This window comes from Callionymus lyra, chromosome 19 (genome assembly GCF_982586985.1).
Source record: "Callionymus lyra chromosome 19, fCalLyr1.hap1.1, whole genome shotgun sequence".
Lineage (NCBI taxonomy): Eukaryota > Metazoa > Chordata > Actinopteri > Syngnathiformes > Callionymidae > Callionymus > Callionymus lyra.
In genome coordinates, this window is record NC_141836.1 from 18,943,725 (window position 1) to 18,959,798 (window position 16,074).

General features: G+C 38.3%; 2 protein-coding genes across 3 annotated transcripts; both read right to left on the minus strand.

Annotated features, from left to right (window-relative positions):
- Positions 1–119: 119 nt before the first annotated feature.
- Positions 120–7,245, minus strand: LOC148059839 (sodium-coupled neutral amino acid transporter 3-like). The gene is made up of 16 exons (XM_087781620.1): positions 6,927–7,245; positions 5,682–5,752; positions 5,519–5,603; positions 5,331–5,446; positions 4,252–4,325; positions 3,729–3,821; positions 3,584–3,665; positions 3,433–3,515; positions 3,265–3,323; positions 3,068–3,205; positions 2,864–2,943; positions 2,686–2,786; positions 2,500–2,624; positions 1,110–1,254; positions 941–1,044; positions 120–870 (listed from the first exon to the last, which is right to left on the minus strand). The coding sequence occupies exons 2-16, from the start codon at positions 5,720–5,722 to the stop codon at positions 766–768; spliced, it is 1,431 nt and encodes a 476-aa protein (XP_087637746.1). The 5' UTR covers positions 5,723–5,752; positions 6,927–7,245; the 3' UTR covers positions 120–765.
- A 2,216-nt stretch (positions 7,246–9,461) lies between these two features.
- On the minus strand, positions 9,462–11,903 carry apex2 (apurinic/apyrimidinic endodeoxyribonuclease 2). 2 transcript variants are annotated; one of them, XM_087781458.1, is made up of 6 exons: positions 11,771–11,903; positions 11,244–11,327; positions 10,981–11,161; positions 10,764–10,907; positions 10,625–10,691; positions 9,462–10,553 (listed from the first exon to the last, which is right to left on the minus strand). In XM_087781458.1, the coding sequence occupies exons 1-6, from the start codon at positions 11,883–11,885 to the stop codon at positions 9,525–9,527; spliced, it is 1,620 nt and encodes a 539-aa protein (XP_087637584.1). In that variant the 5' UTR covers positions 11,886–11,903; the 3' UTR covers positions 9,462–9,524. The 2 variants fall into 2 exon arrangements, with proteins under 2 accessions (XP_087637584.1, XP_087637583.1); XM_087781457.1 differs by having other exon boundaries at positions 10,625–10,694.
- Between the last annotated feature and the right edge of the window lie 4,171 nt (positions 11,904–16,074).

The window sequence follows — 16,074 nt, forward strand, 5'->3', positions numbered from 1 at the left end:
GGTATCAGTATATTCTTGTTAACTACAAAGCAACAGAAAATGTTGGTTATTTACCCTCAATAAGCATCTTATATATGATCTTTTGCACCACATAGAATCATAAAAATAACACCCAAACATACAAATCAATGACATACTTTATTTAGAGACAGCAATATTCATTTAAAAATATACAGGAAGAATAATAAATTCAAGAGATCAAAACAACGAGCCAAAAAAAAAAAAAAAAAAGAGTCTTCATTTATATTAATTACAGATCCGCAGATGGTCACTCCAACAGTTTGTGTTTCAAGACAGGTGGATATAACGGACAATGACGTGACCTTGATCATTTTGGTTTGGTGGCAAAAAAAACTCCACATACAAAAGCACCTTTTATTGTCAGTAACTGCGGACCTTCTTCATTAGCAGCATCATCTGAGATATTTTGGAGTGACTTTTTAAATCGTTAGTTTCACATTGTAATTTGGAATGGTCGCACTGCAGTTGTATCCGCGCTTGAGATTGTTTTAACACTTTTTTTTTCCTGCTTGACAGGAGTTTTCCATTTGCGTCACGGGTCTCCACATCTTTGGCGTTTCTACACATATCTCCAAAAAGCAGCCGAGGCGGTGTCTACGAGCACCCTTCTCACGCCTCCGTGTTAGCAGGTCTGTTCTACCCGTCGCCAAGATTTTATCTCGCTTTCGTACAGCCAAGCTTTTTGTTGAGGGGTAATCTTTTGAGAGGGAGAACTCTTTCCTGACTTCTGTCGCACATCAGCCACTAGTGCCCGCCTCCACTGTGACCCCCTCCAGTCGCCCAATCCACGCATATGAACGACAAACTCACGATCATGAAGACGAATCCCAACGCGGCAAAGCAAGCGGCCTAGAGGAGTGACGACAAAAAAGATCTCTCAGTGAACCCTGAAGAAATATTCTACTGTTTACTGGCCTACCTGGATTTTGGTTCTTGACAATAGAGGTTCCTGGTCCACGGGAACGATGCGGATGTAGAATACCCCCGGCAGGATGAAGATGAGACTGGGGGCCGACGTGGCTCCTACAAGTAGAGATGCAGGCGGGGATTGATATGCTTTAAAGAGAAGATCTCTCACGGATACGCACCTATAATGCCAAATATGTCGCGGATAGACGGCACGAAGATGACCAGAATGTTGACTAAGAAGAGGAGACAAAAGGCGATTATGATGTGTCGGGCCCAGTGGAACGGCTTCTCAGGGAAGAGGATTTGGAGGATGGCTCTTCGGATCTGTTGGGAAAAATAGTTTTCATTAATTCAATTGATAGGCTTCTTGGTTCTATATGGTCCCTGTTATTCTCACTTTTTCCCAATATGACAGATGGCTGGAGCTGATCAGCAATCACCTTATAAATATTATAGCTGGGTTAACAATTGAGGATTGACAACGTAATAAATGATCAGATATTCTTCCTTTGTATGTGTTACTATTAATTAGAATATCTACCCTAGGCTTGTATGCGCATTGGTTTTGGATTTTCCGTGACATATTGGACTCCTTGTTGTTTGGTTTATGAGATATTGGACTCCTTGTTGTTTAATTTCATGAGATATTGGAATCATTGTTTTTTTATTTCATGAGATATTGGAATCCTCGTTGTTTGGTTTATGAGATATTGAACTCCTTGTTGTTTTGGTTCATGAAATATTGGACTCCTTGTTGTTTTGGTTCATAAGATATTGGACTCCTTGCTGTTTTAGTTTATGAAATATTGGACTCCTTGTTATTTTGGTTCATGAAATATTGGACTCCTTTTTGTTTTAGTTCATGAGATATTGGACTCCTTGTTGTTTAAGTTTATGAGATGTTGGACTCCTTGCTGTTTTATTTTACGAGATATTGGACTCTTTATTGTTTTCGATATTATACTAATTGTGTATTTTGGCTTGATCACATTCAAATGTATTTTTTTATTTGCACTGCTCCTGTATCTGGTTAAGACTAATCACTCACATGTGTGTTTCGTTCCATTCAAACTGTAAAATCAATGATGAAAAGTGGAACCCCCTGACATTTGACCTTATAGAGGCACATCTCTTCTTCTGAGTTAGTTTCTTTTGAGAGCGCTTGTGCCTCAAACAATATTTGTAGAGTTTGACTGTGTGTGTGTGTGTGTGTGTGTGTGTGTGTGTGTGTGTGTGTGTGTGTGTGTGGCTGCTGCAGGAGGGTGTGGCAGTCCACCAGTGCTTGTTACGGATGCACTTCCTGGTTCGTCTGTGTCCTAAAGATTTCAGTCAAGCTATTTACATTTGATCAAGCTGATGATGTCGTTCTCAACTGTAGCCATGAGCTAAATTTACAGGATGAAAATGGCTTCCTATTGGCTTAGGGCCGCTGAACTTGCCTTGTCCATTCCCCACTAAATTCTTAATCTTTAGGAAAATGAATGGCTGATAAGAAGATGTAGGAATAGAATGTGAAGGAAGCTCGCTATGATAAATGGATACTCTATGATAAGTTAAGACAATCCTTACTGGAAAGAGAACCACCGGCACCGTCAAAGTTACTGCGACCAGAACAGCGAGCCGCACACAGAGAATCAAAACGTCGAGGGGGTCCACGCGACTGTAGGTGTGTAGAAGCTCAGGCTCCACGGCACCTAGAGATACAGATCAGATAAACCAGAGTCAGTGGAACTTTGATCGAAGCCAAGATCTTACCAAAGAAGGTCAAGTAGCCGAACAGAGCCGTCAGCAGGTACATGAGAAACATGGCCAAGATGGAGACATTTGCAACGTTCTGCATTCGTTTTTTGGTGGCGCTAGAAAAGGGAAAAGAAGTTCTCAGTAGAGCTGACAAAAAAAATTATACAGCAGGGGTGTTAGAATAAAGACTGACTCTCGCAACTCCGTGTAGATGGGAAGAACCTCGGGATGACAGACAAAGGCGAAAGCCAGAATTGGGATGGTGTAGGCTGTCTGGAAAATATGGAGACGATTGTTTTTTAGAAAATACAACGCACCATAACTTAGAAAAGCTAAAAGAACCCTTTATTTTGATCTTCTTAAACGTGTTCCTCCTTGGCCATGGAAATAAACCTACCTGTGAGTTCACTGTGAACATCTGAGCTTCACAAATCTCATCTGCTTCTCCTGCATCTGTATGGTTGCCATCAAAGATGGTGTTGTTCTGCAGAGGGTCATCCAGCGGACACGGGATGTTGAACTTTTTGTAGATGACCTGGACGAGAGCGTGGATTAGTGTTGCTGTGGAGACGCTGCCATTCTCTGTGGACTCACCGACAGCAGGAAAAACACCATGCAGGTCAGAGAGAAGCCACTGGTGTAGCCAAGGTAACCTGACGGCGAGAGGGGGGCGACGAGATGTCAAATCATTTACAACGAGACAATTTGAAAAAGGTGTGACTGAATAGAATGATAAGTGCGAGGACAAGATGGCAGACATACCGAGTTGTTTCATGAGTGCAAGAGGAAGAATGATGCAAAGGCTAACTATGATGATCAAGTAGTTTCCATTCAAGAACCACTCTCTAAGAAAACAAATGCATGTGTAAGAAACGGGTGAAAAAATGCTTGATGGCAGCAGCTCTGGACTCACCCGGTGTTGTCGTGCTGACCCAGAAAAGCTTGGATGACCAGCGGGAGCTCAGACTTGACGATGAAGAGGTAGCTTGACATGGCTAGAAGAAAGTGTGAAAAGGTTTTGAAAACAGAAAGATGACGAAACTTGTGGCAACGAATACCTCCGATGTTGTGTACTGTGATGATGGAGCCGGCCAAAACTTTTCCTGGAGGCCCGAAAGCTCTGTTACCGAGCTGCTCGTACGCTCTGATGCCTGACCAGAAAGGAAAGAGCAGAAGCTTCAGCGAAGTGTCAAGCGGCAAATTCAATGGTGGGCAATACTAATATTTCCTCAGGGGCCTTGTTTTCAACATAGGCTATTGTGGGGGCCATCTAGCAAAAATAAAGGGGGCGTTTAAATTGTTTTTTTTGTTTTTTTAATCGTATTTTATATTACTTTTATTTATTTTCAAATTTAATATAAAAGCCCTTTTTTTTTTCTTTAACAAATATGTTTCTATATTCACTTTTCATATTTTTAGGGCAATATATGCTTCCAAAAATCCTTAAATTTAAACCCTATAGTCAGAGACTTGGAGACAAGTAATTCATAAAATAAATAAATACTAAGTAAAATTGTTGTGGCCACATGAATACAGTCAAACGGGCCCCCCCCCCCCCGGCTCAGGTCTTAGCAAACTCACCGACAACTCCGGCACATCGGAGCAGGAGGTGAATAGAATACGCAGACAAAATGGCAATGCAGACCAACAGCACTCTAGGAAAAAAAAGAGTCTGTTTAGAATTGATTTATTCACAAGTTTATACACAACTAGCCGCCCTGACCCCACCCCTCCCTCCAGAGCCAAGCAGGCGTGTCTGGGATTTGATGGCTGCGTGCTATATTTAAACTCTTAAATCAGATTTAGAGAGGCTTGCTGTGTAGAGGCTCTAAAGTATATTCTGACAGATCACATACAATTATGTTGAAGAGATTCGATTTATTTGTATCTTAAATAAAAGATAAAGAAGAACATTGACTTTATTTTACCAAGTAAAAAAAGGAGCTTCTTTAGCATTGGCCATGATTTACATATAAATCAATTTTGAAGAAATATTATTAGTTTTTCTTTTATAATGTCTTTATGTTCAGTGAAATTCTTTGTCTGTGTACGTTCAGTAACCTGCTTAGAAAAGCACACGTTGTGCAGGATCATGTGCCTGCAGGGTTTCAAGCTTCTGGGATTTTACCGCAATAAAACCTCATTGTAACTTTGTGAGGTAAAAACTTTAGTTAGCTTAAACTTAAGGATTGGCCACTTAAATAATTATATGATATTCTTACAATGTATGTCTTACTATTTATTCAAGTCATAGTTTATTGAGATAAATTACTCAAATTCTGCCTAAAATGTCATGTCAAAATAAAAAATAAAAGTACATAATTGTCAGTGTGCTTTTTGTTAACATTGTATTTATTAATTTTAGATATAAAATCCTGTAATTAATCTTCAGAAAATGAGATAATAGAGAAAAAAATATACAATGGAAAAGGGAGATACAGTAAAAAGAAAAACGATTATTTAATCTTATTAATTATATTCCTGACCATACAGTTTAATACAATAAGTGACGTAGAATATTAGAAAGAAATATTTAACAATTTCAATAAATATTTGAACAACACATTATTTATTTAGGTTCAACTTCACCCAGGTTTCGGTTTAATTAACCTATAGTTTTATTCTACATTGAATCATAAATGATGGAAACATAAACTCACATAAAAAGCAAGATTCCAGTGTTGGACATCGCAAAAGCCAATCCCAGAATTCCGCTGCCCATTATAGCATTACTTAGGTTAAAGATGGACATTCCGAATGAAGTCTTTCCCTCAAACTATGGTCACAAAAAACATCAGAATTATTTTTTGGATCAAACATATATTTGAAAGCTGTAAAGAAAACTTACATCTGTGAAGTGGACTTCTTTTTTGGGGCCATTATTGTCTTGGAGAAAGACGACACGTTCCGCCACAGATTCCAACCCATCAAACCTATAGATAGATTTTTCCAAATGAGATTGTGATCAGATAAGAGCTCTACATGTTTCCATGTGTTTGACGTCGTCTTACCCTTCATCTTGACCATGTCCGTTAAGTTTGTGAAGCTCCATTTTAGTTTCTATTGTTTGAACAGAAGTTTGCTGAAAGAGAAGTTAAACTATCAGTGTTGACAGAACAATGACACATTTTGGGTTGTGTCTGTGTTTACATTGCTGCAGCATGTGTCGACTTTCATTGGTCAACTTCTTCCAGGTTCAGGTTCCCTCAAGTTTGTTTCTCATTTAATACCTTTATCATGTTTAAATTGTATTTAATTGTATTTGTTTTCTTCCCTTAAATTCTATACCTTTTTTGGCATTTGAAATATCTTGATCAGAGTGATAGGCCAACAGGGGGCAGCAGTGTTCCTGAACTCGCATATACAAAACAGTGAAAAATTGTCAAATGATTAGTTTAGCGAATCTTTATGGTAAAATACTGATGCCAAACATTTGCCAGAGATGTTCCCTAAAGAGTAGGCAATTTGTTCTGATACATGTGATACAAGTAAAATGTATGAAACTAAAATCTGTATTTTAGGTAAATATTTGTATTAAGGAAATCAAAACAGAAGGTTCAAATATTTATGAAGATAACTGAGTGTTTGTTTCTATCCTTAATCTGGATGATAATCCAGAACACAATCAAACTGTCACCATTTTCTATCAATCTTTTAAAATCCGTTTTTGAGTTATTTTGCTTACAGAAAGATAAACGCCAATGAAAACATGACCTACCTGGCAGTAATTATTCTCATTACTTTGTTCAATATTATTAGACTGCCCTGAGGTGTTGACGTTCTTAAAAAGTATTAAGCATGTGTAATTACCTTTTCAGAAGCTTGCAGAAATTTTGGGGACTGACTAGTTCACTGTGAACAACAATGAGGTACATCACTGGTTCCCAGGTGTCGAAAGACTAAAGAAGTTCAGCCTTGTTTCATAGTTAAAGAGTTTGTGAGCTTCACAGAACTGTCCTATTAAGATTTTGTTTTAGTTACTTTGTTAGGAAAAATCACACAGACCAGCGCCTTATTTTACTCTTGTGAAAGCAGAAACAAGACAAACTTGATGATCAACACACAAACGTGAAGTGTGTGTTCTGTCAAGGTACAACATTTCATGGTAAAAGACCAATCACTGAGGATATGTGTCTCTTTGGCTCACCACATGGTCCTTGTCTGATGCAAGACTTACTCACTATTGACAGCTGCTCCGCTTCCCTCCTTACAACAGTCACACTCACTGGCCCACACGCACACTTGAACACACTCACCCTGGACACTGATCCTCTCCAACAAATGCTGAAAAACTGGATTCAAAAAGATCTTTAACCACTCAATCTCCTAATCCAATGTTTGTATGTGGCTCTGTCCCAGGAGTCTTTCCAAAGCTCCTCTCAGAGAGGGGGAGAGATCACAGCCTGGAGAGGAGTGAGCTAGAAATGGAAACACCCATAGTTAACCCTTTGTGAGAGTGGTCACAGGTGGACTTTTCAGAAAAAAAAGGCTCTCGACAGAATGATCAGGCTCAGAAAGTTGCTCGGTGTCTGCTCGAGGGAAACGAGGTCGAGGGAACCGTCAACACTAGTAATTAGCTTAGGTGACGGAGGCTGTTTTAAGATGGGAAGCATGTGATCAGAGTGGAACAGCCTGCATGCTTGAAGAGCATCATGGTCCGAAAACAAGCCTTAAGCTTTTTACTGACACGAGAATGTCTTCTCAGCTTGACACACATGGTCAACCAAGCATGTTAAAACTTGAATAACCTCTCGATCAGACCTGGGCAGGGTGCAAATTTCATTTTCCCTGTTTTGCGTATGCAAATTATTATTCAATTATATTTTCAGGGGTTAGTAACTGAGTAAGTAAGTAAGTAAGTAAAAAAACAATACACAGTTAAAATATATACTTTAAAAGGCCAAGACGCATAAGACAAACACAGGAGTCCCAGAAAATCAGGAAAAAGCCTGCTCCAATAAGAATGTTTTAAGATGTTTCTTAAAGGAGTCAGTAGACTAAAATAACTAAAATCATTGTAAGGAAAACTGAAAATATTTTTAAATTGAACCATTCAAATCATACACTTTGTAAATTAAACACGATCACCCTGGCTTCCATAAATACATATTCAGGGGTGAGGTTGCTTTGACACATAGACAAACAACGTATAATAACAGTTTACAGTTTGTAACCTGACATGATCTTTTTTAATTATAATAATGGTTTAAATATTTATATATATTTTATTATACTAAAGGACACATTTATCTTGGTAAAACATGTTTGTTCATATATTGTATTGTTTAATAATTTATGTTTTTAAAATGTGTATAAATGAAGATCATAAATTAAAAAAAATTGTATATATTTTTCTCTCTAATTCACATCTTTCGTTCATTTTACAATCTATATTTATTTAAATCTCATGTTGTCCTTAAAAATCTTTCTCATCATATTTGTTAGTTTGTCATACAGTTGGTATCATTACAAAAGGATCAGGATCAGAGAATTCTTATTATTTCTGCCCCTTGTTCATACTGTAATATTTCACTTGACATACTTAAATAAGATATTTTGTTTATTTATGATTGATTTTACAGAATGGTAGGTAAGTAAGTAAGTCATTATTATATGTAAATTGCCTTTCTCAGACCAGGGTCACAAAGAGACTTTGACAATGTCATGTGATCATTTTTGTGTGTCTTGAACATTATGTGTGTCATGCATTCTTCTATGGTGTTACTTACTGTAATCTCTAATAATTTGACAACTAATCATTCAACTCTTGCAGTGCATTATGGGCTTTAAATTCATTGTTAAGAGTGCATCATTAGTAATCTAAATATCTTTAAATTCCCAGCAACATTTCCGTTGGTTGATAGAGGTAATGAACACGCCCAGGGAACTCCCTCGCTGTCTTTATCTTCAACGGACAAAAAGGTTTCACTAGAATGTATCCGACACCAGATTAGACGTGGCTTCAATTCCACCTCCATCATGAGCAAAGTGATTATTTAGATTTTTTTTTCATGTCCTCTGAAAAGTCTTACTGATATAAACTCTCTCCGAAAGTCATTCATAGGGTCAACTGTAAATGTTATTTTTAGAGAGATCATCTCCAATTTCAGAGAGCCATTAAAAAAATCCCGCCTCAGTGCTGTGAACACTGCCAGCCTGTGACACGAGCTAACAGCTTAAAAATACCTTCACGGCCTTGAAATATGAAAAAAAAAATTAAAATCAGAATGAAGTTAAGAGCCATTTTAGGACAAAGAGGACATTGTTTGCTAACGTGAGAGGATATCATGCAAGAGCAGGACACAGGGGTTGCACTCATGAACACACTTCCTGCCATGTCACAAGCCGCGCCCACTTCCTTAGACTGACTGACGTGGGTGGTTTTTTTTCATAATGCACTCATTTACAGATGGGTTTCCTGTGTGTTGACTTTACTTTTTAAGGATAACTAACAACTTTTTGTTCAACATCATCACTGAAAAATAGTGGACTTTTTTTGGACCTGCTGATCATTATCAATTTAAACTAATACGATGTATAAATGGTTGTAATAATGTTATTTTATTGACACCAGGTGCAGGTTGATCTGTGGCAACAGCATCTTTATTACTTTGAAAATATCAAACTAATGCATAGTACTGTTTAAACAAAACTTTATAGGAGATATAAAGAGGAAAGAATCCTTTTCACAAGCAAAAACCTTAAGCAAAACCAGGCAGTGTGAACAACCTCCTGCTGTGACAAGTTTTGCTGAAGAAAAGAGACTGGAAAAGAATAAAGAAAAGAACAGCCAATTTAACTTAAAATACAATTTATTAAAATACATTTGTTTGTTTATAAAAAAAAAAAAGCTTTTATTTCCCCTTTTCAACCCAGGAAAAGTAATTACACCGAGCGTCCCGGTTGGAAGAGTGACCCTGAGGACGAGCACATACAAAGAACTGCTTGCCCAGGTTCGGTCCTTCCTTCTTTACCGTGCGCAGCACACAGGGCTCCCCATGAACCTTACAACTGGGCGGCGGAGGTGGTCCATGGAGCACCGACTTCCAAAAATCCATGGAGGCTCCTTTCTTTCCCGGAGGTTGCGAACATTCAGCTGGGATTTTAGCTGACAAGCATTCAGTTTTGGCTGTTAACTCATTTCCTGAGTCCACACAGACGGTGTCGGAGGATGATTGTGAGGAACTTTTGTGTCCCACGTCGGGGTCACATCCAGTGGCAGAAGTGGTTGTTGAATCACTTTGTTCCCCAGCTTTTAAAACGTTACTGGGTTTTGGTTTAAAAAATGAAAGAAGACTTCCTTTTGCAGACACTTTGGTTATTTTGGTCTTTTTCCCTTTCGGCTGACTTGGGTCCGTGTGTATCAAACGTCTTTTACTTTCATTTGTAACCGTTACTAAGTTCTCCCTCTGCTCCTCCTCATCTTGAGATCCAGGTAAAACCTCCTTCTGCCTTAAATTCTGCTCCCCCCGGATGAAAAAGCGAGAGAGTTTCTGCTGCTTGCCAGCAAATTCTGGGAGGAAGCAAGTGGCGAGAGGAGGAGGTTTAGAGCTGGACAGCAGCGTGCAGCCAAGTTCCCCCCAAACAGGGCAGTGGTCCGACCCTTCCACCTCGGGCATGATGTCTGCTGCTACAAACTGCTGCTTCGCAAGGCAGCGGTCCGCAAATATATAGTCGATGCGTGTACCATAGTTGGTCTGGCGTGCACCAGTAAGAGTCGACCAGCAGGTGAAGGCGTTTGTACGATTTGGGTGAAACAGGCGAAATGTATCTATAAATTTTCCATCTTTGGAAGACGACCCCACAGATGACTCCTTAGATCCCTCATGATTGGTTAAGAAGCTATTCAGCCATATTCTACCAGGATTGTCCTCAAAGTGATCCTGCGGATAAAAGAGAAAATAACTGTTAAAAACAAATAAACGGTTGTAATATTTGGTCTTTTCAGACTCACAATATCGCTGGGATCGCAATGATCGATCTGTCGATGAGAAGTATTGATGTCTCCTAAAATGATGACGCTGCTATAAAACAAGAAACATTACTGTTGTGTTAAGAAGCTTAAACAGGGGGAGGGGGGGGTCTGCTCTCACCTGCCACTTTGCAACACCGCCTCAGCCCTCTCCTGCAGAAGCTTGTAAAAGTTCAGCTTGAACTGTTTCCTCTCCGGCTTGTCCGGGTCAGCTCGGGGACAGTACACGTTGATCACAGTGAGCGTTTGGATTTGGTCGCAACACCTAAAAAAAATAAAATCAGCGGTAAGATTGATTTACAATAAACTTTGATGGTTTGAGCTTCATGTGAACGAACTTGATTTGGTGCTGTGTGATCACAGCCCGGCCTTCATTGTCTAAAAGTTGAAGCTCTTCGCTTGTGAAGTCGGCCTGATCCCCGTAGCACTCAATCGCTCCTTTCTGGTTGGTAAGTAGACCAGTGAGACCCTCCTCAGCAGCGAAGGGTGTAGCAGCATCCTTGCAGTACGTAGCAACTCCTAAGGAAAATAAAAATAATAATAATTAAAGTTTTATAGAGGTGATTACAGAAACAACTGCCATGATAATGTGATGTTTTACCCGAGTAACCGCTCCGTCCTCGACTGAAACTGAAATACGAGGTGTAGCCATCAACAATGGCGATCCTTTCAGTCAGAAGGTCTCCTGTGTTTGGGGCAAGAGGATGCTTAGACTTTAAAATGTACTTATTCTTAATCAAAATATTGCTGCATTTGTTTTGAATGAAAACTAAACACTTTTTACCAACTGGTCACATTTTTGTAGTGGAAATCAGGTGAAATGTAACCAGAAAATACATTTAATAAATTTCTTTTTAGTTTAAAATTCGAATTAGTATCTCAATGTTTATTAAATCCACTTCAAAGAAATCATTTTTCAGAAACAAGCGTATATATTGTACACACACGTTAATTGGTTTAGCCTGTAATAACCTTTACATTTTGAGAACTTGAAAAAAACGTAAAACAACGTGCAGGTGTGCATCAGACTGGGGCGGAACAAACAACCGGTGCAAGTAGGAATTTGAGATTTAGATTATTATCAGTTCTATGGCTCTCATGCTCCCGCGGGTTCGTGCAGCGACTTACTGGTGACTTTGGTCTCCTGCACACAAATGATATCTGCGCCTAAACGATCGAGTGCTTGTTTGATCCCTGATCCAAATGTTCTGATTCCGTTGATGTTCCAGGTAACGATCTTCATTTCGGAGGATTTTTCGGGGAAGACTACAGCGAGCGCACACACGGAAGTAAACAGGAAGTAGGACACTGACTGAAGTAGCATAATATATTTAATTTTGTTGTTGAATTTGTTTTGACCAGTAAAATACATGGCGGGTTATTGTAGCTATTAAAGATAAAATTGAATCTTAAATGTGGGTATTGTGCTTCACATGTTTTATACCGTTAAACAGTTCAATTTCGAACAGTGCCCCCTTGTGATATGAATTAAATATGAACCAATAAATATATCTGTAATGAAAATGTTTTGCCAGCAAAATTTTTTTTTAACTCGTATCAAGAAACAAAAGTCGTTTTCTCTACTCATTTTTTTTTTATAATACATATTAATTCGGAGAGACGCGTGATTAAGGGCCTTTGCAAAGGCAGATGATTGAGACCGGAAGTTCATTCGGAATCATTCGTAGTGTCAAACCAGTCGTTTTAACGAGGGCGGAGGTAAAGTTGTATGGAAATAGATTTGTCTCCTTATAATTTAATAAAAAAAAGTGACTTCAATCAAAACAATTATGTTCAACAAAAAAGTTGCTTCAATTAAATAAAAAGTTGCTTCAATTAAATAAATAAAAAAAAAACTTCAATCAACAAAAAATAAAGCAACTTCCCTCAAAGAATACTACAAAGCTTATACTTATCTCTTGATACTTGTATTGATAGGTAATCTAAAAGGACCATAATTATTCTCTATTAATGATTGCGAAGTTGTTCTATTTAGTGACTTTGTGTTCACGTATTCAAGTTTTTTGAATCACGTCATCATCTTTATAGCTTGTTGCTGTTTCCCTCCACCCAGTCCAGTGCAGTTTCGTTGGCTTCTCGAAGGTCTGTGTCTGTACAAGAAGCTGAAAGTCTGATGCATGATGTTGTAGGGTTTGGGGGTCCTCACTGCAGCCACAGGATGCACTTTTGGTCTTCCCTCACCGTAGCAGGTTGTCACCTTTCCTTGCCACCTTTGCCCTTGCCCGGTTAAGGGCAACCCAGTTCCTTCTGGCTGAGTCGGCCCCCGGGGGCAGGGACTCGCTGGGGGGGGTGGGAATGCCCTATTGTTGTCCGGGTCACTCCTCTTCCACAGCTTCGAATCACGTAGTAAATGTTCATAACTGTAGTTCTTGCCACTAGGTAATGTAAACCAAGTCAATAAAGTTCATCTTAATTAACCAACACTGAACAGGCTACATTGCTTCAGCTTCTGGTCTCTCAATCAATCACTTGGTTATCAATTAACTAAATAATACTAAACGAACTTATATGTGTATGTGTAAACACTCAATGAACCGAATAAGTGATTTTATCTGTTCCTTAGGTGCTTTTATTATCTATTTACAACTTGATAACGCTCATTCCATAAAAAATCCACAGCCCGTCCTCAAGCTAAGGAACACACTCAAACAAAGAACTACAGTTATAAACATCTACTACGTGATTTGAAAAAGACTGATTTATTTTGGTGAGAACAAAGACACTTAATAGAACTACTTTGCCATCATTACTAGAGAATATTTCGGGCCCTTTGGTGAATTAAAGTAGACACTTGGTAAACTAAGCTAGTGGACTAGTGCTTAAAAATAACATCAGATGTGAATTTCTTGAAATATGAGTATCACAAGATACGAGTATCTTGAGATAAAAAATGTATCCTTGCCACCTCCGGGGCTCCGTCGACAAAAGCTCGAAAATATTTTTTTGATTGAAGTAATTTTTTTTTTCATTAACATTATTTTTTTGATTATAGCAACTTTTTTTTGTATTAAAACGTTTAAAAATAAATAAATAATAAAGAAACAAATGTACCTTCATACAGTTGGAGCGAGAGAGATACTCATGCAATACTTACTTTGTTGAGAAAGATGTATTTGTGAGGATGCAACTATTTGTCACTATTTGTTAACTTTTACTTAATAGCACAAATTTAACGTTAGTTTTTTAATTTTACTTGTAATTGTCCTTCGTAATGGTTAAACGTAGCTATATCAATGCTTCTGTACTATATATACAGTAATCAAAATGGTGATCTGCAACTTTGTGTTTTTTGATTTATGCAATTGCAAAGTTGATGGATAAACATTTGAGTCCTTATAAGGTTTAACTTCACTAGAGAAATTAAATATATGGAACAACTAAACACAGACAAAACAAAACATGTTATTTATTTCACTGTGTTTTTTCATCATTTTCATTTATAGTCCTACAACACTGTTGAAATACTTCCCATGTTTTTCCCACATCAGGAGAGCTGCTAATGGCCTCGAAGTAACAAGGGTTTGCTTGTTGGTCAAGTTAAAGGACCAAAGTCCTTAATATAATATTACATTTATTTAGCAGTGGATGACGAATATGTGCATGTCTATAGAGATCATTTACATTCCTGTTTGGGTCAAGATGTGATATGGAACTTTTTATGAGTGAGTGCTTCGATACAGGCCTGAAGGTGTTTCCTTTGATGAGTAGCTTGTTTAGTCATCAACAGTTATTTATTCATCTCATAGTCTGGGATTGGTGGTGTTTTATCTTTTATGTGTGGATGTTCCCTTATGTAAGTAAAAACATATAGATAAACACTGCCATTGTATCTTTTAATAGTTGTATTAATATAGATTTGTTGCTTAAAATGGAAATTAATTTTCACATCAATAAAAAAACCAATACATTAGATGATAACCACTGTTTTCAAGCTGCCTCATATCACGTGAACTGTCATATTAACATTGCTTTATTTAGATATGAAAAAAAACATGACACAAATTGCATCATATGTGTATGTTTATAAGTTTCTATTCTGAAAATTACTAATAATATTATTACTTACTGCACTTCATTTTAATACAGTGCTTACAGACTTGTCAGGACATCTCTTGGTTAATACCTGTACATGATACTACATCTATAAGCACTTATTAGTAATGTTTGAGTTTCACTAAATGGGGATTGTTGCGACACTAAGTGTGTACTCTTCAGCCATGGCGGTGAGGCTGCCGTGCTAAGGGTTGTTGTCAGGCCTCGGTGACACTTTTTGGGGGGCCTGCTGGCTTCGACCTGCTGTCGGTGCGGAATCCTCACAACCCTCTCCATGTTACCATTGCATTTAAATCATAAATTGACACGGAAATTAAATCTGATGCACCTTGAATCTACAGATTTAGCTGCATCTTACATATTTGTACCGATGCATCGATGCGATTTTCGAGTTTATTGAGCTTTTCAAGGCAAATGGCAGAGCTCAGTTAGAGGGCTTTGTACCTAGAACCTGAAGTTATCATTAGATCACTCAGGGGTTCTCATTAGATCATTTAATATCTTCCCGAGTTATATTAAAAGTAAGTAGGTAATTTATATTTGTAGAGCGCTTTTTCAAGACCAGGGTCACAAAACACTTAAACAATCAAAAGAATACCCAATAATATATATACTTAAAAAAACAAGGCAACACCAAGACAAACACAGGAGTCTAAGAGAATCAAGGAAAAGCCTGCAAGAAAAAAAAATGTCTTAAAGATGCAACTCTAGGTTTAATAACCTGTTTTTTTTTTTAAATAACATAGAAACTTTGCATCGTTCTGAACATTTCAGACGATTTAACTTCCCCATTTAATTAAATTGCACCACGTTGACTCGTATGATATAAAAAAAAGGCTAGTTTATAATTTGGATGTGTGATCGATTGAGTTTTAAAACCTGAGCCCCGCTATCAGGTGCATAAATAAAGCTCGGTAATCCGAGGTCTGGAACGACTTCCGCTCTGAATTAACTTCCGGTCTGAAATGACAGGCAAAGAGAGAGTGGGCTGGCTGCAGTGCCGTGTAGAGACCTTCGCAGGGTCGCAGGGTCGCTCGACCCCCTCGAGATGAGACACGTGTAGCATCACCTCGACCCTACAATCCTGCTTTGCGGTGATTGGTCGGTGGGTTGCCAGGTAACGCAGCATCCCTCCATTCATATCAGCGTTCGCTCCCTCAGCAGCACATTCTGGTCCAGCGTCTACTGACACTGAGGTAAGAGGAGAGTTTGTTATTTATTCACGTGGTCTGGCTGTGTTCAGACACAGGAAAATTGGAGAAAACTCAGTTGCCAGTTACGTAAAGGGTTTTGGTTCAATAACATTTATTTTTTGGCACTTTTGGAACATTCTGTTTTGGTCCCTTGCGGCGTGTTTT

Coding starts and splice junctions, on each gene's coding strand:
- LOC148059839 (XM_087781620.1), bottom strand. CDS start 5,722: ATGGAGCTTCACAAACTTAACGGACATGGTCAAGATGAAGG. Junction 3,516..3,583: donor GGTCAGCACGACAACACCGG/GTGAGTCCAGAG, acceptor TTGTTTTCTTAG/AGAGTGGTTCTTGAATGGAA. Junction 871..940: donor TGTCAAGAACCAAAATCCAG/GTAGGCCAGTAA, acceptor TCACTCCTCTAG/GCCGCTTGCTTTGCCGCGTT.
- apex2 (XM_087781457.1), bottom strand. CDS start 11,885: ATGAAGATCGTTACCTGGAACATCAACGGAATCAGAACATTTGGATCA. Junction 11,162..11,243: donor AGGACGGAGCGGTTACTCGG/GTAAAACATCAC, acceptor TATTTTCCTTAG/GAGTTGCTACGTACTGCAAG. Junction 10,554..10,624: donor ATTGCGATCCCAGCGATATT/GTGAGTCTGAAA, acceptor TTTTATCCGCAG/GATCACTTTGAGGACAATCC.